The sequence below is a fragment of the Ahaetulla prasina genome, chromosome 5 (genome assembly GCF_028640845.1).
Source record: "Ahaetulla prasina isolate Xishuangbanna chromosome 5, ASM2864084v1, whole genome shotgun sequence".
Lineage (NCBI taxonomy): Eukaryota > Metazoa > Chordata > Lepidosauria > Squamata > Colubridae > Ahaetulla > Ahaetulla prasina.
Genome location: NC_080543.1, coordinates 46,820,725 through 46,844,588, shown reverse-complemented (window position 1 = coordinate 46,844,588; position 23,864 = coordinate 46,820,725). Strand labels below are relative to the sequence as shown.

Sequence of the window (23,864 nt, the reverse complement as noted above, 5' to 3'; positions counted from 1 at the left end):
TGTTGTTCATCTGAAGTTGTATTTGCCTATTTTCAAGAACTGCTAAGGAGCAACCATAGAACTCACAGATGGTGTACTTTCTTTTTCACATGACTGTACATATGTGTGTGTATGCGCATACATATACACAAACACACAATTTTTGTTTATCCAATTTTTAAAATTTTATGATCTTTTGGATTTTTAAAATTACCATAAAGGAATTACACAATCTCCACTCATATAAAGCAAACAAAATAGTAGCACAAACCACACCTGCTCAGGATTCCAGCCTTCTATTTCATATTCCACATAGCCCATTTCAAACCATTCTTACTCCATTTTTTTAGCCCTTCACCAAATCCCAATCATCAGTACTCTTTGTCCATGAAAACAGCCTGACTATTGCTTTTTTCCCTAAAGACTAAACAACTCTTCAAAGGCATTTGTAAGTTGCCAATTTAGCTTCCTTTTCTGAATTCTTATAAAATATATCTTATTCCCTTTAATTAATCTTTGAATTATATTCAATGTATTAATTTGAAAAATGGTAAAGGATTATACCTCATTTAGTATTATTTGCATTTCCCCAGAACGTTCCTATAATTTTTCCCTGGTGTTTAGCAACATCTAAGAATTAACTGGACTATAACAGTATCATCTATCTATCTATCTATCTATCTATCTATCTATCTATCTATCTATCTATCTATCTATCTATCTATCTATCTATCTATCTATCCATCCATCCATCCATCCATCCATCCATCCATCCATCCATCCATCCATCCATCCTACTGACACACTATTTTTTTCTAAGTTAATTTTTTCTGCCTTGTTTCTTATTAGGATTGTAATTACACTGATGGCAACAGCAAAGTTTAGCTTAATTAGTATGCATTTATAGAAAAAGTTATACCTTTTTAAAAAGATGCTAAAAGAAAAATAAAAACACTGGAAAATTATATATTATTGTGGCCAGTGAGCCATAAAGTCATTGTAAGCTCACTTCAGACTGAGTTGTTGGGCTTAATTTTTACCAGTGCCTCCTTCTTGCAAAAATTATTTCTACGTGCAAGAGGGCAGCGTTGCAGCATTTCAGACCATTGCACTATTTCTAAATTTCCTGAACAATATCTACAAACCTCTATGCATTTAAAAAAGAAAAATACTAAAAAGAACAAGTTCTCACAAAATCGTGAAAATACATGAGATTTTACTGTATCTCCACAATCTCAGATTTCATCCAGTGTTTGCCAGCAATAATTTTGTTTTGCTTTGCTCGTCAGTTCTGACTAGAAAGGTAGTTAGCATTTACCATATGTTACATAGCCCTAGGATCCAAGCCTAAAATAAAATTCAAGGAGAGCAATTTGGGAGTTGGAATATGGTAGTGCAGCTTGTGTAATAGCTCTGTAACATGGGCTACTATAGGGGCCCCAAAGACTGCCCATGCTCTGCACCAGTTGAAGCATCTGAATGTATCATGGGTAGATCCATGCAGAGTGCATTGCAGGAGTCCAAGTGTGAGATGGTGAGGCTTGAATGTCTGAGCATAGGGACTCCTGATCCAGGAAAGGCTGCAACTGGCATACAATCTGAACTGCGCAATGCTCTCCTAGCTGTGACTGCCACCAGCTCTTCAAGCAGGAGTTGAGAATCTGTGAGAACCACTGAGTTCTGAACCAAGTCTGGGTAGGGTAATATAATTCCAACCAAACTCAAGATGTCAAATTCCCAGATATGGAAGCTCTATTTACCCAAAGCTATTTGGTCCTGCTAGGCTAGGGTTTAGATGAAGCCTGATGTTTCCCATCCAGGCCCACACAGCCTCCATGCCAGGGGTGAAATCCTCCCGGTTCAAATCTGGTAGCGATGGCAGTGGGTGGTTTGGAGAAACAGTGGGTGGTTTGGAGAACCAGTAGCAAAAATCCCTGCTCCCCCTCCGCCCATGCCCAGCTGAGCTACATGATCGTCAGAGCTGGGGTTTTTTATTTTTTAAAGCGCTTTTTTACAACCTATTTCACCACATAGGTTATAAAAAATGCTTTTAAAAGATAAAAAAAAGAGGCTCTGATGATCAAAGCTGAGCCACACAATCGTCAGAGCCTTTTTTTTTTACTTTTAAAAGCATATTTTTACAACCTATTCGGCTGAATAGGTTGTAAAAAAATGCTTTTAAAAGTAAAAAAAAAATGATTGTGTGCCACAGCTGCATGCGCAGCCAGCGAACCGGTAGTAAACCGGTTCAGATTTCACCACTTCTCCAAGCATCACAAAAGGGCAATGACATCAACACTTGAGTCACTGGGAGTGGATCCTGGTAAGGAATCCTTTACATTCAGGATTGCTATAAATTTATCATTTATATTTATAATAATCTTTTTTGTTCATTATATAGTAACATTGATAATTTATGGTAATTTTGTTTTATATTACTTTAACAGCGATCCATAGAGGTGAAGAAAATTGTTTGCAGGTTTTATTTTCACTTTGAAATATTAAGTGGTACATAACTGAACACTACAAAACTTCAATTATAAAGTTTGACAATAAATTAAATATTGATAAAACAATGAAGTGTCTTTTTGAAACACGCACCTTCAGTTTGGATCCATGTGATACAGGGCGAAACCCATCTGCTCCAGGTGGGATGAACAATTCCCATTTCCCAAAATCCATTTTCTTATATGGATGGGAAAATGAATTCCAATTATCTATAATAATAATTAAAAATGAATTAAATAGTTAATATTCATTAAATTACACAGGTCATATGTAAAAACAGGAACAGACAAATTGACAATGTTTTTTTTCCCTATACAACTCCAATTACTTTGGGACTTTTCTGCATATTTGAGGAATTATTTTAATATTTGCAGTGCAGTTTCAAAGCAGAACAAGAGTTAAATTTAATTTTAAGCTAAAAGTTAAATTATGAAAAATGAAATAATACAATCCACAATTCCCTAAATAGTTATTTGGGAAATAAAGAATTTTTGACATTAAATCTTCATACCCTTTCCACATTTTCTATTCTGCCTCTTCGAGATTCTCTGAAGACCTTGTGCTTCAATTAAAAATCTTTCAGTTTTTAGATAACTTTTGGACCCTAGTTTTGCTGAATGTGTAATTCATCCATCATGTAGCCTGGCAATTAGGGAAGAAAAAATAGGTGCAAAGAGTCTACATAAAATAGTTACACTTGCCATCCCAACTCAGCTTTTGATTTGAGACAAAGAGTTCAGTTGAATAAACACTTTTGGTATGTCAAAAACATAAATGCATAAATAAAAAAACCAAGTTGCTTGATTAATGTTCTAGCTGTTTGACAAAAGACAGCTTAATTAGTGTCAAAAGGAGGTTCCTATGTTTAAATCCTAGACTCCAGGAATCATAGGAACCACTCTAGGAACTGTGACATCTTAAGAATATTATGTTATTCCACTATTCCTACAATCACAATAATTTTCAAGAAATTAAAGTGATGCTGCTAAATTCTTTATTTAGTTAATAAGAAAGCATCTGTGTAAAAATAGTTTACCCATAGCTTTTTAAATAGCTACAATGGCAATACCACCTGTTTATTAGAGCTTTATATTACTAATTGCCTCATATTCATGATTTACTAAACTTTTAACAGTGTAATTGTCCAGTTGCAATACTGTGAAGACTCTCTTAATGCTATGAGTATCTCTGGGGTGGAAAGCAAAAAAAAAAGTGTTAGAAGCATTGAGATCATAAATATACATGGACTTTTGTTTCAATATGTGTCCTGATGTTAAATGAGAACAAACATAATTTGCAGCAAATACCAGTATAAGGTATATTATATGATGCAACAAAGAATATGGATTTAAAAATCAGTATATCAAAGATCAATGTAATTGTGCTTTAGGAAAAAATGAAGTTATTCCAGAATATACATAAATAGCTCTCACTCGGCAGATGCACCAGGTGACTTGCTTCATCCCTTCAATCTCTCCAGCAAGTTAGCAGCCAGCAAATGGCTGTTACAATGGGAGAAAAGATGAAGTGTGTTCTTGCAAAGTTCAGTCCACAGAATTGCTGATCAGCCCTCATGTTGGCCAACCTTAATAAATAGATCGTTTAGATCTATTTTAAAAAAACCCACTGTAGTTCAAAAGCTAGAGCCCTTTTTGGCATGCTTTCCCAACTTCTTGGTTAAGAAGCCTACAATCTCATCAAATCATGAGATGGATGGATGTGTCTGTAGCTATCTATATTTTTGTATTGTTGGAAATCCAAATACATTATATTGCTTCAGTATAATCATATTGTACAAGTATTAGTTCAGAATATTGATATTCTATTGTTTAGATAACTTAAAGTATTAGAAATATAGGAAAGACAAAGAAATATCAGATTAATTACAATGTGTTGTTTTTTTGATGCTTTCAAACCATTTAGGACTCCTGGCAACTGCCAATACTACTGTAGTCTCTACAGCTTTGACAAAATTTCAGAAGTGGTCTGCCAGTTTCCTAGGGTTGAGAGAGACTGACTGGTTCAAGGTGCCTAATGTGAGACTAGACTGTTTCCCAGTTTCTAGCCTGATGCCTTAACCATTATACCAAACTAGCTCTATATTAAACTATGTTTCTATACTATATGTGGTACAATATGAAAAAGCCAAGTAACTTTATGCTTTGACTTCTCCATATTCTGCCACATATAGCATCTGATTTATGTCACTTATACCACACAGCATAGAGTATATCATTAAAAATAAAGAAACTATAGCAGATTACGTCAATTATTTGTTGCACAATAAAATGTTTCAATTTTCAGCTAGTTATTTAGTACTGAAGTCTCTTTCTTGTGAGTGTGTAGCTGTGTGTATATGATGTATAAATGTTAATAAAAGGAAATCAATATGAAAAAACAAATTTAGCAACTCACCAATAAATAAAAAGGGGAAAAACTATTGGGACCCTAAGCCTTTGGTACAATTGCTAATTTTCCGTATTATAGATATTGTATACATTTAAGTCCCCTTAGAGGCCATATTGTGGTTATATTTACAATGCTGTATGATACATTGCATGATGAAAACTATTCTTGCTAATATATATTTAAATCTGTATTATGTATATATACTATTAGTTTTGCTGTTACTTCATACTTTCCAAATTTAAACTCCTAGTCATATAGATAGTTTGTATGCTGTGAAATATATGATTCTTTAAAAAAAGCAAAAATGGCTATGTATATACATAGTTTAAGCACTTTTATAATTACATATAGTTGCATACAGAAGTTTAGATACCTTGGCCAAACAGTATGTCTCAATGAATCCCTAATGAACAGGTGACATAACCTCTATAGTGAAACAGAATTAAATAGAAATAACACCCAGTTGAGAGAATTTATATTCTGGCTTCCATTTTTTCCTGTTCTTCCTTGCAGAACTCTTTCCGTTCAGAGATATTCATTGGCATCCTAACATGCACAGAATATTTGAGATATCCCTACAGATTTTCAGTGATTCAAGTCAGGGAATTGTAAAGGCCATTCCAAGCCATCCATGAAGTACTTACATGAAAAAAAAAGATAAATGCTACAGAAAATGTTTGAAAAGTGTTATTTGTCCCAAAGGGAATATTAAAAGTATTGACTGAAAAGGAGTTTAATTTTTCCGCCTGACATACTATTTTCTTTTTTCTTGATCTGTAAATAACATCTATGCATTCAACTCTGCAAACAGATGTTATTGTTTGGTTTTTAGTGGCTGAGTCAGCTTTTGATCACTCTGGAATTCATTGAAACGTTCAGATTTTTTCAGAAAGGCCTGCAACTTTTATACACAACCATATACAGTCCATGTCACTACCGACTCAGACTGTAACATGGTAACTATCATAAGGGCACCAGTACATTTCATGGTTTTTGGATAAGAAAATAGGTCTCCAGATGCAAAGATCAAGAACTCATTTGTACCAAACTTATTTAAGTAACTACAGTTCAATAATCTTGTCTTATGCTGAGTACAAATACACATCACATACTGTATATTTTAAGTTAAAGTTTTATTTAGACTTATTAACAAAATGGAAAGCAAACCCATGACATTAAGAATGATTTTAGAGACACCATAGCAATAGAAGAAGCTCATATGCGCTGGAAAATACTTACTAAAATCACCAGTAAGAAACACTGCTTCTGCACCAGGAGCCCATTCTTTACAGTATAATCCTCCATCTATGAATCTATTGATTCCAAATGTTTGGTAACTCTTTGTGAATTTGTTGAGACCTTCTTCATTTTCTTCAATCTTCTTTAATATGCGATGAAATATACCATACCTTCAATAAAAGAATGAGGTTTATGGAGTTGCTACACACAAGCACAGACCCAATATCCAATTAAATTCATGTTTTGTCACATCACAATCATTCGTTAACTGCTTTAAATATTAACATATTTAAATCTATGCAGACAATTGTTTAAATCATCTGTTCTATTGTATCTTACTAAGCCCAAGATTTAAAACTTTTTTTAAAAAAAATGAAATTGCTGAAAACAATAGTATCCCAAGCTTTAAGGAAGTTTTTCTACAGAAAACAAAACCTATAGCAGAGCAACCATGCTATGGTTCACATTATCTACAGTAACTTAAAAGGGTCATTTGCTCAAAGAAAACATCTGTCATAGTGACAACTAAGACATTACAACTGTGGTGAAAATGTCATTGCCAGGAAACAATTTAGACTTATTTAAAGCAATGCTACAAGTTTAGACATCTTCTTAAGAAGATGCTAGGGTTTCATTTACTGACTATTCCATCTGATTATGTTAACATTTTACTTGCAAGTTATTTACTTTCAATATAGTTTAACATTCTCATGAAATGTTGACAGAGCATGCTATGAGTGTACACATCACATTTAACAAGAAGTACCTCCTATCAATGGTTTTGTTTAGAAGACATATATTTATCTCATCACTTGTAAACTATTTTTACATATGAAGCTTATGGCTTATTTAATTCTGTCTCACTCCCAGAAATGATAATGCACATTTTATAGAGAACCATTTCTAGTTCCCAACCCTTCAAAATGTTTTGAAATTGTCCATGTAGTCATGTTCATTCCAGCTGACTTCAGAACAAGTTAGCAATATCACAAATCAAACAGTGCTATAATACTAAACAAAAGGAAGGAAAAATTGCCAGTAAACACCCCAGTTCCTAAACTATCTTGTTGTGGTAAAAATTCTCTGCTCCATGCAGAAAGGGAGAAAAATTAATGGTACTCCAACTACCGGTATAATATTTTTAGTATTTGCTATGTGCTTTTGGACATTTTACAAAAAAACAACAATCCTATCTGTTTCTATGAAAGGAAGCTCCCTAGAGACATAGCCATAATTATTTCTACATCTTAATTCTAATTGACAGTTTTGATGATACTTAGAGCCAAGAGATATGGTGTTTCCCCAGCACTGAGTAAGGCACACATCATTTCCAAATAACTCACCAATCTATTTGAAAGTAATTCTGGAGTTTTAATCCAGGACAGCTGCCATACTTTGTCCCTGATAGATCTCTAGTTATTGGAGCTATATAGTGTGAAATCTTTCACTCCATTAAATCTATTTCCAGGTGTAGGGTGAAATGTTACTTTATTCACTATTTTTTGTTTTCTTTCTTGCTCAATTGTGTAAGTTAGTCTGTATTATTATTATCACTGTAAATTTGTATTATATTGCATCTCAGTAATGACTAAAATGTAAAAAATAAACCTTCTCCCCAAATGCCAATTTCAATGGCCTTGCCAGTTCCAATGGCCTCAGATTGGTAGTTACACTGAACACACTGTCCTTCTCATTTTAAAGTCATCTCTGATGACAGATGGAACTAGTAAGAAAAATGCCATTCCATAACCAATTCATGGCTTGCTGTCTACTGGTGTGTACTGATTCTGATCATTTTGCTGTGAGAAATCTCATTACAGAGTTGGTGCTGGTATAGGGCAAGCAAGAGACATATTAACCAAGAATAATGCCATAAGATCCAAAAAGATGCTGTGAGAACATTTTCCACCAGGGGCAATGATACTGAATTTAGGAATGTGCAAAAATCATGCATCAAACAAGTACAGAAGTACTTAGGAAAAGAAATGGCAACAATTCAAACTATCTGCTCACTCACATTACCCAAAACATTCTATTCTGACAGACTTTTGAATGGATGGTGGACTTGGTCTAAAATTGCTACTGAGATTTTACATTTTTTAATTTATTATTTTATCTTTCTTCTATGTAATCTGCCTTGATTTTTTTTTTGAAATAAGAAAATAATAATAATATTGTTAAAAATGAACAAACAACGAACAACCCAAATGCTGAAACATTGACATGGAAAATGTTTTATGTTTATGTTTGTATTTATTTTCATCATGAAATAAGGAACAAGGCGGCTCTCTTTTAAAAAATAATAATAATAAAGGTATCACCAGGTATGGTACATTGAGGTCTGTACTGGTAACCAGGTTCACAACTGATGCTAACTGATGTCTCCAGACCCAATACTTATTTTTGCCTTTATCTACCATAAAAAAATTCAGAAAAATATACTAGATTTATTTATTTATTTATTTTGCATTTTCTTGCCAGAGTTTAGATTCTCCCTTTTAGTGTTAATTGATGCCTTTTTTTAATGAAAGAATTGTTTTGAAAAGTCATCTTCAATTTTTAATTGATAATCCTCTCTTTTGAAAAGAAAGTTCTGTGATTCTTCAGTGCCTATCCTGCAGTCTCTTTTGGAGATCTTAATGACTATCTAAATCTTGTATTTTGGGATGAATGAGATGTATGATTCACTAGGTTATCTCCCGTTGGTGTGTTAATACTATAAATTGGCCTTGGTAGTTTTGGTATCAGTGGCCCCTAAATAACATAAGTCACTATGATCTATGTAGCATGGTGAGGGAAAACAATCATATTTAAAAGCGTATATTCCTTTAGCTTCTGGTATGGATCACAACATTAGATTTTGGGATCAGAGAATGTTCTGCTCCCCTGTGTTAATCAATCCCACGCTCACACTGGCAAAACAGGAAAAATAGGAGTGGTGAACATGCAGATATTGGTATCTGACTTGATAGATAGATAAAAGCAATAATAGTTGGCTATTTTCTCTAATGGAAAGCCATTGGAATGGAATGCAGACAGGCAGTTGCTTGTCTAAGAGAACTGTTTGTAAATAGAAAGCAATTATATAAACAGTGTCGGCTGGCGGCCCCCAGGAGTAGGGCCTTCTCTGTGGGGGCACCGACGTTCTGGAACGAACTTCCCCCTGGCTTACGTCAAGTGCCTGATCTTCGGACCTTCCGTTGTGAGCTAAAAACACACCTATTTATTCAAGCGGGACTGGCATAATAGTGTTAAATTTTAATTTGGGGTTTTATTAATATTTCTAAAATTTTAAAATTAAATTTTAATTATCAGCCTTTTTGTAATTTGCTAGATTTTAAATGTTTTAATTTGTATATATTTCGTGTTTTATCTTGGCTGTACACCGCCCTGAGTCCTTCGGGAGAAGGGCGATATAAAAATTTAATAAAATAAAAATAAATAAAATAATATTTGTTTTTTCTCTACTGTTGAAGATCCTTGGAAACATTGTTCTGCCTCCACTGCAGAATCCAAAGAGAATAGCCTCAGATTTATTAATAGCAGAGCTAAGTATCCATACATATCAATTTTGTCAATAATAGATCTGTTGATGCCATTGTTGAACTGGTAGTCTGACTCGGTGAAGAAAATATAGGTTTTTCTGGTTTTTCCAACCCTGAAGGCAATCATTTTAAAAGGTTATTTCCTCTAGATCTGTGATGGTGAACCTATGGTACACAGAGCCCTCTCTGTGGGCTCATGTGCCATTGCCAGCTCTTCCGGGTTCTGTTGTACAAATGCACACCAGACAGCTGCTCTCTTCTGCGTTCCAGCGCTCTGGCGTGCATGTGCTCCAGTTTCGGCACTCGGTGCTGAAAAGGTTAACCACCACTGCTCTAGGTTGACTTTGATGGTGCCAAGAAAAACATTTCTAAATGTTATTTCCATATATGAAATACAGTTTCCTGAACCATTATTGAAGCCTTAAGTGGCTATGGGTCCTTGAGTGGCTCAGACTGCTAAGACAGTCTGTTATTAACAGCAGCTGCTTGCAATTACTGCAGGTTCAAGTCCCACCAGGCCCAAGGTTGACTCAGCCTTCCATCCTTTATAAGGTAGGTAAAATGAGGACCCAGATTGTTAGGGGCAATAAGTTGACTTTGTATATAATATACAAATGGATGGAGACTATTGCTTGACATAGTGTAAGCCACCCTGAGTCTTCGGAGAAGGGCGGGATATAAATGCAAATAATAAAAAAAAAGCCAGGTAGAAACAAATAAAGTCTGTGCTCTGAGTGGTCAGCATCAGAGCGCTCAGTGGTTATGCAAAATTTGATGATTAGGGGACTGCAGGCTAAAACATATGAAGAACTGTTGCAGGAACTGGGTATGTCTAGTTTAATGAAAAGAAGGACTAGGGGAGACATGATAGCAGTGTTCCAATATCTCAGGGGTTGCCACAAAGAAGAGGGAGTCGGGCTGTTCTCCAAAGCACCTGAGGGTAGAACAAGAAGCAATGGGTGGAAACTAATCAAGGAGAGAAGCAACTTAGAACTAAGGAGAAATTTCCTGACAGTTAGAACAATTAATAAGTGGAACAACTTGCCTCCAGAAGTTGTAAATTTTAAAGAAGATGTTGGATAACCATTTGTCTGAAGTGGTGTAGGGTATCCTGCCTGGCAGGGGGTTGGACTAGAAAATCTCCAAGGTCCCTTCCAACTCTGTTAGTCTATTCTATTCTCAATACAGTCCAGTACAAGTAGAGATAGCCATTTCTTCATTCCTGCTTTGTAAATTTCTGGCCTAATGTGATCCTTCGGGAGAAGGGCGGTATAAAAATTTAATAAATAATAATAATAATAATAATCCTTTTCTATGAAGAGGAAGAAAAGAGACAAAAAGTGACTTTTTTTGTTTACATTTCAGAATTAGACCTTAGAGACCAGAGGCCAACATGGGGAGGAAAAGATAATGTCACCACCTGTTAGACCTCCAGGAGGGCTAAAGAAGCGTTTGTACATTTAGGCTTAGAAACTTCTCAATTCAGGAAAGGGAGGCAAGGGTGGAAGGGAGTAAATACCCATAAGAGCTGCAATACGGATTGCAGTGTATGATCAGAAGGTGACTTGCTAAATTTACTTATCAATGTCCTTTGCATATAAAAATATGAACTTTACTACTAAATATTAAAACTGTATAAGGATTTCTTTAAGTTCCATCATCAGTTTTTTGTAATATGTAAGGCAGAACACATTCCTCCTCCAAGAGAAGAGCTCTAAATATAAATTTGCTTTGTCAACAAATGTGTGACAAGTGATGGAATTCTGAAGCTTCTTTTGGTTTAATTTGAGAATGTATAAAATATAAGTCAAACCAAAAAGACAGGAAAAGACAAGTTATACATGTTTGGAAGGAGAAAGGTCAAAACACAACAGAAAAACTGGTCAATTAACTATAAAGCTATCTAATCTTCTTCATAAAAGATTTTTTAAAAAATGTGTATAGGACAATCATTGCCATAATTCTTCATCATTAGAAACTAATTACTGTGCTCTGCAGCATTTTCTCCCAGTAAAATCCACAGTATAGCCCTATTACTTGGAGAAAATTTGAACTGTTAGTATTAAAGAAGTAGACAAAATCCTGAATGCTGTAAATGTAGTCTCCTATGTATTAAAGTTGGCTAAAGTCTCCCAGAATCAATGGATGATTGGGACAAAACAAGGATAAATTCATCCTTGAACATAGGAGTGGCCCCACCAGAATTTAAAGAGTAATGGTCCATCTTCTCCCCCTTAAACCATTGCTGTGTCAAATGGTTCTGAATAATTTCTGACCTATCACCAACCTTCACTGTTGAAGAAAGGTTGATGAGAAAGTTAGTCAAGCTGCAGCCTCAAATGGCCCTGGAGAAAATGGATGAGTCATGGTGGAGCAGTGGTTAGAGTGCAGTGCTGCGGGCTACTTCTGCTGACTGCCTGCAATTTGACAGTTCAAATCTCACCAGGCTCAAGGTTGACTCAGCCTTCCATCCTTCCGAGGTGGGTAAAATGAGGACCCAAATTGTTGGGAGCAATATGCTGACTCTGTAAACCACTTAGAGAGGGCTATAATGCACTGTAAAGCAGTATATAAGTCTAAATGCTATTGTTATTGCTATTTTTTGAATGCTTTTGGTATTGGCAGAGATGTTGATCTCATAGGATATCAAAGATTTTGAATGGAACATGAAATGATTGACTTATTCTGTTTTTTTCTATCTTAACTTTTTAATATTTTTAGTTCATTGTTAAGTTGTCCAGAGTCAATTTTGGTCATATAAATAAAACCAATGAACTATTTAGTTATAAATAGCAAAGAAAAATCTACTATCACATATGACACCAAGCGGGGCAAGCACTGTCCAAACAAAACAAAAATCTATAAAAAATATTATCAATAGCAATGAAATCAATTTCCTTATGAATTTGAGAATCGGTTCCATCATATGCATATCTGTATCTGAATGAAAATGTAACTACAAATGTATTAGCGTGAACTCAGCATTGCTTTCTTGCAAAAACTGTAAATATTAGATTACCTAGTCAGAGACAGTGCTCCAAGCAATATCAAGTATAATTTTCCTGAAAAAGTTCATGCAGACCCTGCTATGTATGTTTTATACCAAGATATAGAAAGGAAATGAAGATCATAAGAGAAGGTATAGTATAGAAAATTGGCTTATCTTGACACATGAAAGCTATTCAAGTATTATTGGTATAGAGATGTGATTTCATAGTAGATAACAACCTGAAACAGAATTTCAAACTAAATACTATCTTAATATCATATCCGTTGTCTTATAATTCATGAGATATATCAAACTGAGATATCAAAATATTTATATATACAGATGCCTAGCCTAGTAAGAAAACTAGGCTGGATTTGGCTATTACTGTAGAAGTAAACCAAGCTCTTGGTAGAAAAAGTAGAAATATTAATGTGTATTTATATAAATTTCACTTCACCATGTTCTCCAATATGCATAAGCCTTGGAGAATTATGTGATTGATCCGTAACCAGTACTCCCAAGGATCTATGCATGCCATTTTTCTCTGTTGAGAAGCCCAGGTGGCCTATCAGAGGCAGCTCCAATTGCACCAGGCTGTCGTGTCCCACTCCTCCGCTGACGGCCGGGTCAGGGAAATCCGAATCAGGCTTGCCTCTGCAGTTCTGCCCAAAGTCCTAGCAAAGTCCTCAGAGCAGGCAGGAGACCAGTAAGTGACTTCAGCAAGATCAGTTCGACTTTGCCTGGCTCAGAGACTGCCAGAAAGCAGATCCTTTATATAGGCCATGGGGTGTGGCTCCATGACTCAGCACTCATTAAGGCCTGCCCCTCCCTTCCTTCTGTTGCCTCCGCCTATCCAATCTTCTGATGCGAGGGTCACTCCAATCAGCTGTTGGAAGTAAACTTTCCTCAGGCTCACATGCTGTGGAGGAGGGGGAGGGGTCTAGCTGCTCCGTTTGCCTGGGCATGGAGCCAGGGCTGGGGCCGGGGGATGCTCCCTCCTCTGCAGCCTGCTTGGGCATGGAGCCAGGGCTGGGACCGGGAAGTGCCCCCTCCTCTGCAGCTTGTCTGGGCATGGAGCCAGGACTGGGGCCGGGAGGCATACATTCCTCCGTGTTCGGGAGCAGATAAGCAGACCCCGGCTGCGGTGAGAGCGGACAAGACACAACACAGGCCTTATTTTCTGCAGCCTGTTCATATGAGTTTGGAAACCTTTAGAAACCCTATGGAAGTACTGTATTTTTCAGAGTAGAAGACACACTCCCCCCACCAAAAGAGGGTGAAAATTTGGGTACGTCTTATACACCTAATGTAGCCCCAACCACCCACCGCCCCCCACCCATTGGCCTCTGCTTCTCAGCAATTTGTCTCCTTGCTGCAAACACCAAACAACCCATTTCAGTTTTGGCTTCAGCACAGCCTGATTAGCACAAGCAGTTGATTGTCGATTGAATCGGCCTCCCGATCATCAGCCGTTTCAGGCTGCAGGGATTGCCATTACCTATTACCACCTCCGTGCGCCCCATTTTCGGCCTCTGCTGTTTGCTGTTTGTTGCAAGGACGCAAATTGCTGGGAGGCAGAGGCAATATTTTTTTCTTTTCCTCCCAAAAAACGTAGGTGCATTTTATAGTCTGGAGCGTCTTATACTCCGAAAAATACAATAGATTCCATTCTTCAGAAGCCCCTTAAAGCCTGTTTGCCAAGGGCTTCCAGAAGCTTCTGAAAACATGCAGTGATTGCCATTACCTATTACCACCTCCGTGCGCCCCATTTTCGGCCTCTGCTGTTTGCTGTTTGTTGCAAGGACGCAAATTGCTGGGAGGCAGAGGCAATTTTTTTTTTTTTTTCCTCCCAAAAAACGTAGGTACATTTTATAGTCTGGAGCGTCTTATACTCCGAAAAATACAATAGATTCCATTCTTCAGAAGCCCCTTAAAGCCTGTTTGCCAAGGGCTTCCAGAAGCTTCTGAAAACATGCAGTGATTCTGAAGGCTTCCAAAACTGCACAAGGCTTCCAAAGAATGAAGCCCATTTGTGCAGGGCTTCCAGAGGTTTCTGATGTCATGCATAAGCAGGTGCCAGGAAAGGCCAGATCTGCAGGACTGGCCTAGGATGGTTGCAGCTTTGCACCACACAGCACTATTGAGCCAATTTGCATATGGCCTGCACCGAATCTCCCAGGGTAGTCTTCAATCTCAGGCATTTCCATGCTCCACTTAACAGAAGCAACTTGGAGAGCTGAGATTGTAGTTGAGTAAAGCAGTCATGTAGGAGACTTGCTTAACAACCACAATGGCTGATGACTGAAATTTCACGATCAATTGTAGTGATAAGTTAGGGATTCCCTGTATGGGTATCAGTGGGGGTAGGGGAGGGTACTTAACCAAAGACCATGAATGGGAGAAGTCTCAGGGTATGTGGAGATATCTTACACTATCCAGCTGGTGGTCCTTCCTTGGTTGAGTGCTGCAAAGCACAGTGTTCTCCCCTTCCTATTTAACATCTACATAAAGCTGCTGAGTAAGGTCAGCCATTAATTTTGAGTTAGGCATCAGTGTACTGATTATACTTAGTTTTATATCTCTATTCAGGCTGTCTGAGTGATGCTATAGAAGTTCTGTCTCAATGTGTCAAAGTTGGGCTAAGTGTAACAGGCTTCAGGAAAAAGTAAGCAAAACCAAGTGCCTATGGGTTTTTGGACCTCCTGATTTGGTAGCCTTCAATCCTTATTTCTGAAAGGGTTGACACTGCTCCAGGCAGACCTGGTACACAATCTGAAGGTTCTCCCAGGCTCACAGTTCCTATTCAAGGATCAGAAGGCAACTGTGCACTTTAGTTTGTTTAACAATTGCACCCATTCCTGGACTAAGGAGCCCTGCTCATAGTCAAACATGCCTTGTGACTTCCAAGCTGGACTATTACAATGTGTTTTACATGGAACTGCCTTTGAAGAGTATTAGGAAGCTTCAACTGCTGTTGAATGCAGCTACATGGACAATGACTGGCATCAGTTGCGCAGCACATGTGATATCACTGCTTTGCCAACTGCAGTGACTTCCAGTGTGCTTCTGGATGATTGTAAGATATTGTCATGACCCAGGATTCAAAACTCAGAAATCTACTCCAAGTGAACCAGTGGGGTGTCAGCCTTAGGAGATACAGTGTTTCCCCAAAAATAAGACCTCCCCGGATAATAAGCCCACCCCAAAAATATTTAACCGCATGCGCAACTGGTCCCCACCATTCCTCTGGTTAGTGTTAGGGAGACAGAGCTGGAAATCAGGTAAGATAACAAAAAGAGATCCCGTCTTGCTCCACGCACCCCAAAATAATAAGACCTCCCTGAAAATAAGGCCAAGTGCTTATTTTGGGGTTCAAAAAATATAAGACAGGGTCTTATTTTTGGGGAAACATGGTAGCCAGCCAGGAATCATCTGGGATTAACTGCACACAGGCAACATAAGAACACTGGAACAACTGGATAATGAAGTAGTATGCCCTGGACTTGAATAGAACAGACAACAAAGCAAAGATTCTAAAGCTTCTTGACAAATAAGGTAGTAACTGTCTTAATTATGATAGCTGACTGCAGCAGTCTTCATCCATGTTTTCTTTTGGAAACAGTCTGAACTCAGGTTTTGACATGGTGTTTCTACTTATTCTCCTCATATAAAAATTCTGAAACTCTAACCTTTAGACTGGTTGACAAATTTGGCTTGATTCTCTGAACTTCGGGTCGGATTTTTACTTCTCTTCTGCATTTTTCTGTTGAAAGTGAAATTACCCAGGCAAGCTTTCTTTCCAAGAGATTCTGTTTTGATTTACATTTTTTTGCTTGTCTGCCATTTATCCATTTAACCTTGAAAAAATTGCTATTTTCATTTAGTAACTTTCTATGTATGTGAGTTTGAAACTTGAAACAGAACAGGTGCTTGGGACCAAGTTACTTTCAGAACTGTCTCTCCCCAATTGCCTATACCCATCATACTAGATCTGACAGGAAGGGCAGGCTTAGGATGCCATCAGCTAAGAGCTGATTTAGACTTCTATGTCACTACATGTCAGAGAACATATAGTATCTGCAATTTCCAGGTTTCATAGCTGTTGCATTTACACTTCTGCAAATGGTAATGTTCTAAGTAGAGGGCGCTCAAACAAAGCACAGAAGAGAAAATCAGACTAACCAATCAGCATGCAGGATGTGCACCTCCATACCACATGTAGTTGAGACTTAAGAGGCGTGGCCGGTGACCTGTCTGCAACCATTTGCAATCTATACTTATCTATCAATACCCTCACAGCATGGGTATGTGTTGACATCTACAAGCAATTGCGGTCAAGTCTAAATCAAGCTGAAGAGGTATCAGCTGGCAAGGCCCAGAAAGAGAGCCCTTCCTGCTATGGGGCCTGCCCTTTCGAAAATTATCCATCCTTCAAGATTAGATTGACCTGATCCTTACTGATCTTCTATTAGTCCTTAAAAATATGGTGTCAAGCCCAAGCTGGAGTCTTGGTTATGTGCTTCAGCCTGACTCCTGGTTGTATGTATAGGTTGGATAATGTCTAGCTACTCTATATTTTATTTTTATTTTTTTATATTCTGCATTTTATGCATTTTGTTATAAGCTCCCTGAAGTTTTATATATGAGATGAATGGCTATATAAATCTTATCAAATTTTTAAATATTCTAGAAATCAATTTCCTAAAATTTACCTAAGTCTTATAAACAATGGAAACAGTTCGAAACAAAGGAGATGATCATAGTCCTCCACTAATTTTATCAGCCAGGAATGGCTGTTAGTCATATACAGGAACCAATGGTATTCCTGGAAACGAAGAAAATGCTAGAAGCTTGGCCATTTTCAGTTTCTAATTTAAGTAATCTTCTACTATTCGGTTTGGGAGTGTGGTGGCTCAGTGGTTAAAGATGTTGAGCATGTCAGCTTGAAAGCCAACGATCTGGTTTGAGACCTGAGTCCGCACAACAGGATGAGCTCTCATTATTTGCCCAGCTCCTGTCAGTTCAAAAGCATGCAAATATGAGTAGGTAATTAGGTACCACTTCGGTGAGAAGGTAACAGTATTCTGTGCACTTCAGCATATAGTCATGCTGTCCACATGACTACGGCAATGTCTTTGGACAACATCGGCTAAGAAACAGAGATGACCACCCCCTAGAGTCAGACACAACTGGACAGGGAAAACCTTTATCTTCACCTTTTCTACTATCAGGTGGAACAGGTCAGCTAACTTGCATCATTGATCATTTTGGTATATAAAGTTCTTAACATACATTAGAACTTTTTGTTTGCTTATGATGGTAAACAATTGATTTATCCATATAGAATTACCAATGGTAATTATTTTTTCCATTCTATTGAAAAATGGCAAATCATCTGTCCTTTTTTTGCATTATTCTAAAATTCAGGGGGAAAATAATTGGCAAAAGTCAGGGAACAGAAAGTAGGATCTTGGTGAAAATTACAATAGCTAACAGAACAGGACAAAGATCTCTTTACTTTGCTACTGACCGAATCTAATTCTGCAAAGTGCTTCTCTCAGCAAGTGCTGAGTCCAGCTCAATAGTCAGCTTCTTCTATGTGCATAGTTTATAAAGGTTCATCCATGTAAGCATAAGTTATGTAGCATCACCAAATATGTAATGTCACCATTCCCCCTCAATGGCATTTCACAAAGTTCCAAAAGATCCCCTAAGCATCAACAAGCTGGTTTGTTTATAACCAGTTTTCAGCAATACAAGGAATTACAAAAACTTCACTGTAGTGTAGTGATCCATACATGCTTCAGTCTTGCGTTTTACTGGCAAGTCACCATATAAAATATGTTCCAATTAATAACCAAAAATGCAGACACACAGAATATTTGAAAAGATTAAACAGCAATAATGAAATATTTCCTTGACATTTCCAGTCAGCAGCTGTTAATTCTACTAGAGATGTAAATACTAATAAGTAATTAAAATGTGGTAAGTGAGCAGCATGTTAATATCTTTTTTTAAAAAAGTAAGAAAGATAAAAGAAAAATGCTGTTTGGTAGTTTTAGAAAGAACATATTTTCTTAAAACTACATTAAGTTAAACTACTACCATTTCCACATTATTTCTACTGAAAAGATAGTGGCATTATGCCTTGCTCGTGGGCATATCAGCCTTTTGAGGAAAAAAAATGATAAAATGAGAGATTTCTTGACAAAAGCAACCACTAATGTATTCTAAGGTTAAAACTGCATTTATATGGTACTTTTATAAAAAAAAAATCGATTTCAACTTTACATAAGATTTTATACCAACGTGACTACTGTAATCCTGTAAGTAATATAAAAAGATATAAAGCATAATTTTCCAAGCATTTATGCCAAACTATATATATCAATTTTTTTTCTTTTAAGTATTACCAGCAACTATACTATGGTATCCATTTTCATATTATCTTACTGTACAATGTTTTTAAAAGGGAAAAAAAGTAAGACTACGGTCTATAGCTGTAATAAAATATTTGATTTGATTTGAAGAGACTTAAAAATCATGGTTATTTTTTGCATATTCATGTATGCAAGATCTAAAAAGCCAGGGCTTTGTTCAGGCATTTAATAAAGTCTACAGTGGGTTTCCTGTTCCTGCCCAAACATTCCTCTTAGCACAGACATATAAGATTTTCCTAGCTCCTAGGCACATCAAATAACTACTATGCATGATTGTTTTACTTTCTTTATGTTAAATTAATGCTCAGGGATGGGGTAGGCAATACTCTAATTTGAGAAAAACCTGTTGAAATGCAGAGACATATTTGTGTCTAAAATCAGTAGACGAAGACTTTGTTAGCTCATGTTTCATATTACACAAGAGAAAATAAACTGAAAGGTCAGTGGAACAGTTACAGCATTGCCCTTTTCCAAGGTAATCAGCAGAGCATGTAGCAAAGACGTGAACACAACCGTGACTAGAAAGACAGTACTTGATAAAGAGGCACACTACCAAAACTACATGGGACAAAATACTATATTCCTAGTACCATCTGAAGAGATCACACCTTGAGTAATTCTGATTTATTACTTTAATTTGAAATTGTGTTCTTGTTAAACATTTAGGTTTTCATACTGCCAAAAAGCTAACAGAATCTTTACTGCTGACCATTAATCACATCCATAGGTGAACAACAAAAACATTATAGTATATTAATTTGTTTGCAATGACAAAAACAAGACATTTTTTACAATTAATTCAGCTGGTTGACTAATGTATGTAGTAAACTGAACACGATACCTCTCTTTAATTGAGTAGATTTAGAAACCTAGGATTCCATTGTGAATCCCTTTTCATTTTGAAATAAGCTACTTTGTTCTCGTTATATTATGAGCATATTCAAATCAGACTATAATAATTGTGGTGTGTGTGTGTAACAGAGACAGGGAGTTGTTGTTAGAAGAAGCCATCCTTAAGTGTTTTGTTTACTGGAAGTTATTTTTAAATTGATCTGTTAGTAACGGCATGTCAATTCCCATTTGATCCTGTCAGCTACTTTGTATATCAAGGTCAAGCATGGAAAAATACAGATGTAATGAAACCTGTAGCAACTATGGAATATGAGTCAGAAGTCAAGCTAAAATGGTTGAACTTTTACACAAACCAAATTTTTAACAAACTGCTGCAAACTATTATGCTTGTACTATCTTTGAAAACAAAAACTATACAAAGGCTCAAAAATTGCCTCCATGCCAAACTGGTTTCAATTAAAGCTCATATTTAGCTATGTTGGCAATAGACAAGTGGTGTTAAACTTTTAAGATGAAACAAATTATCTAGTCCCGTGATGGCAAATCTATAGCACGCGTTGCCCATTCCTCTTCCAGATTTCTGGCATGCATGTGCGTGCAACCATCAGCTGGCCTTTGTGCTTGCATCAGTGCTGGAAACCGGAAGAGCTGGTCCTCCATTTTCTGGCGTGAGCATGTGCGCTGACCAGCTGATTGGCGTGTGTGCATGCGTGGCAGTAACCTGAAGACTTGCTGGCAGTAACCTGAAGAAACCTAAGTACAATCTCCTGTGCACTGGCTGGAAACCAGAAGAAACCACAAGTACATTCTTCTTGTGTCTCCGGTTCCCAAGCCAGGCCTCCTGGCAGAGAGTGACTCAGAGAGTGAGGGGGAAGAGCCGACAGGGCTTCCCTCTGCAGAACCTTCCTCTCTGGCTCCGTTCCAGGTCCCAGAAGCAGGCCAGGTGGAGGAGATGACGAGGCCTCTTTCTCCCGCACCTTCCTGGTTAAATCCCAGGCATCGCAGAAAGGAGAGGCGGGAGCAACAAAAGAAGGGATGGGGTAGGCCTAGAGAGTGCTGAGTCACGGAGCCATACCCACAGGGTATAAAAGCAGGAGGAGCTGCTCTATAGGTTCTTGTGATGGACAAAAACTGACTTGGAAACTTTGGCTGCAATATTTCGAGACTAAGAATTTGGCTTCTGGATTTCTATTTATTTCTGAACTCTTGGTTGCTCCAGCAACGAACTGCAGTGATGCTAGCTTCTGAGGAGATAAGAGAACTTGGCAGGCAATCGCAGGTTCGTTGCCGGAACTGATATCTGTCGTAGGAATGAATTGCTGGCAAATATAGTCAGCTTGTGTGTCTTCTTGGTTATGGTTGGGGGGGACAGAACAATTCTGAAGCACATACATGCCCCTGGACAACCCCTATTTCTGGTTGCGGCCAGATGAGCACATGTACAGCACTTGGTGCTGAAAAAGTTCACCATCACTGATCTAGATCTTCTCCAATCTGACCATGGACAAGAATATTCTACAAGTACAATACTACTCAATTTGATGGATAACATGCAGGAGAAAAGTGATACTAAGTGATACTATTCTACTCTACTGCTGATCTATTTGAAACTCTCAGGAGCTTTTAATTGTATTCCTATGGCCTAGCTGAAAAATTTGTATTCTATCTCTCTAGGCACTATGAGAATATATTACTGGGAAAAATTTACCTGGTTCCTTGGGAGTTATCATTAGAATTCCCCAAAAGCTCTATGTTATCTCATCTGCTATGTAACATGTAGATACAGGAAGGATCATCTGTAGTTTTGTAATTAATCAGCATCAGCATCCACAAAGCCCAATTGCCTTCTCCTGAAAGGTTTGAATATTTCAAGTGTCTCTTGGGAAAAGAACAGATGTGGAAGACAAACTGAAGCTGAACAGAATAGATGTTTCTATTTTTGGTGTGTAGGCTTCCAAGTTCAGGATTTTAATGGATCATAATTAAAACATAGCAGTTAAGGAGGCAATGCTTAACTTTTTATTATTGTTATTATTAAAGGAATTTTTGATGGTTTGGTAGCTCAGGTAGAAAGGGTGAGGCATAGCTGAAGAATAATCCTATTATGTTATGAGCAAAGGGAAAGAAAAGAAATTCAAAAGCTGAAATTCAGTAGACACCCAATCTATAACTAGCTGTTGGCATTCTGTTTAAGATAACTATTAAAGGATTTATGGAGTCCTTGCTGCTCTCTGAGCTTTGTTATTTGCTTGCAAATGTTTCATTGCCCAAGTAGATAATACCATCAGTGCTACTGAGTGTGAAGTTCTCTCCCTGTATATCTATACCGGTAGTAGCTTGCCCTGCAAGTATTGGTGGAGGTGTGGTCTTCTTGATTATTGTTTTCTGTTTGATTAGGTTATTATTTTCAATTTTAAGCAGGAAAAAATAACCTAATCAAAGACAAGATACTATATATTATATCCATCTCTCCATCTCTCTCCCCCCCCCTCACCCACCGTCTCTCTCATTCATTTGCAAAATATCATATGGTGGTTTTCCAAGGGAATGAGGCTGGCATAAATCTAGTCTGGTTCTCAGGATAGATATGATCCCATGTAGGAACCTTATTAAATTATGATATTATTTTAAAGATGGAAAGCCCAAGGCTATAACTAGCTATAACTGATATAAAGATTATTATAGAACCATTAGCTAGTAGTGAAAACATAGATCTATTAAACTCAGAGCTTTCTGGCCTATATAACTGGTTTTACTGGTTGCTATTTCTGACAGTCACTTAGGTGCACAATTTAAGGATTATATATATACTGTAGGAGTCCTTACTGGGTGCAGTATTAAGTGTTGATGTTTTTGTATCCTTCAGGTTGTATTACTGAATATGTTCCATGCATCTGCTTTTGAAGATGATCAGAAATTACAACTGGCCTAGAATGATGTAAGTTACATCAAAACTGAGAATTTTATGGCTGCAGTGTTGGCATCAGCAGGGTTGGTGGGGAGCAGGGCATTGGAGTTGGAGTGTCAGCAGCATCAGAGCAGGGCATTGAGGGCAATGGCATGGTCGAGACAGCCACCCTCCAGTTTCCCAGTTGTCCCAGTTTCCCCTGTGATACTTTGGGAAAATTAACGGCCCAATCCGTGTCAAGCCTGAAGCTGACCTGGCTGCAGTCACTTTATTTTCTCTGAGGTTTTTCCTATGGGGTTTCTTTTCACATGTCTTCAGGTTGACATAGCTTGGAGCTGAAGGGAGGTAGAGATAGATGGGATTTGTAGCCAAAACAGAATAGCTGATGAGTCAGATACATTCCAATAGCTGGCTATACAGGGATATACAGGAAGAAAACCAGTGGTGGGATTCAGCCAGTTCGCACCACTTCGGGAGAACCGGTTGTTAACTTTCTGAGCAGTTTGGTGAACTGGTTGTTGGAAGAAATCATTAGGGCAGAGAACCGGTTGTTAAATTACTTGAACCCCACCACTGGAGAAAACTCCACAATCAGTAACACTGATGATATTATCTAGTAATAGGTAATATTGCACTGTTGAATAGCATAAAACCCAGGGAAATGCCTTTTGCTCCTGAACCTGGTTATATCTATCTATTCCCAAAGACCCTTAGTAACTCACTAAATATCTAACATCAATGATGAGATATTGTTCAATATTTTTTCAATAAATCTTTACTTATAATAGGATGTTGTAGAATAATTTAAAGCTTTACAGGATTGTTCCTCCTATAAGTCCAAATTGTTCTTAAGTACTTATTGTATTTATGTAGCTGAATCTAAGGAAGTGTAGGTAAAAGAAATTAATTAAGTGCTACCCACATACCCACATACCTTTTTGTTTGGTTTGTTTTGTTTAAATCCAGCATGACTATGAGTGTGGAATTTGTATCTT

General features: G+C 37.3%; 1 protein-coding gene across 3 annotated transcripts in view; it reads right to left on the bottom strand.

Annotated features, from left to right (window-relative positions):
- GBE1 (1,4-alpha-glucan branching enzyme 1) overlaps window positions 1–23,864 on the bottom strand; it is a 131,109-nt gene that overhangs the window by 86,560 nt on the left and 20,685 nt on the right. For all 3 annotated transcript variants that reach the window (XM_058185134.1, XM_058185135.1, XM_058185136.1), the window contains exons 2-3: window positions 6,136–6,305; window positions 2,581–2,696 (exon numbers count right to left, since the gene is read on the bottom strand). In XM_058185134.1, the coding sequence (XP_058041117.1) occupies window positions 2,581–2,696; window positions 6,136–6,305 (286 nt within the window). The remainder of the gene's footprint in view (window positions 1–2,580; window positions 2,697–6,135; window positions 6,306–23,864) is intronic.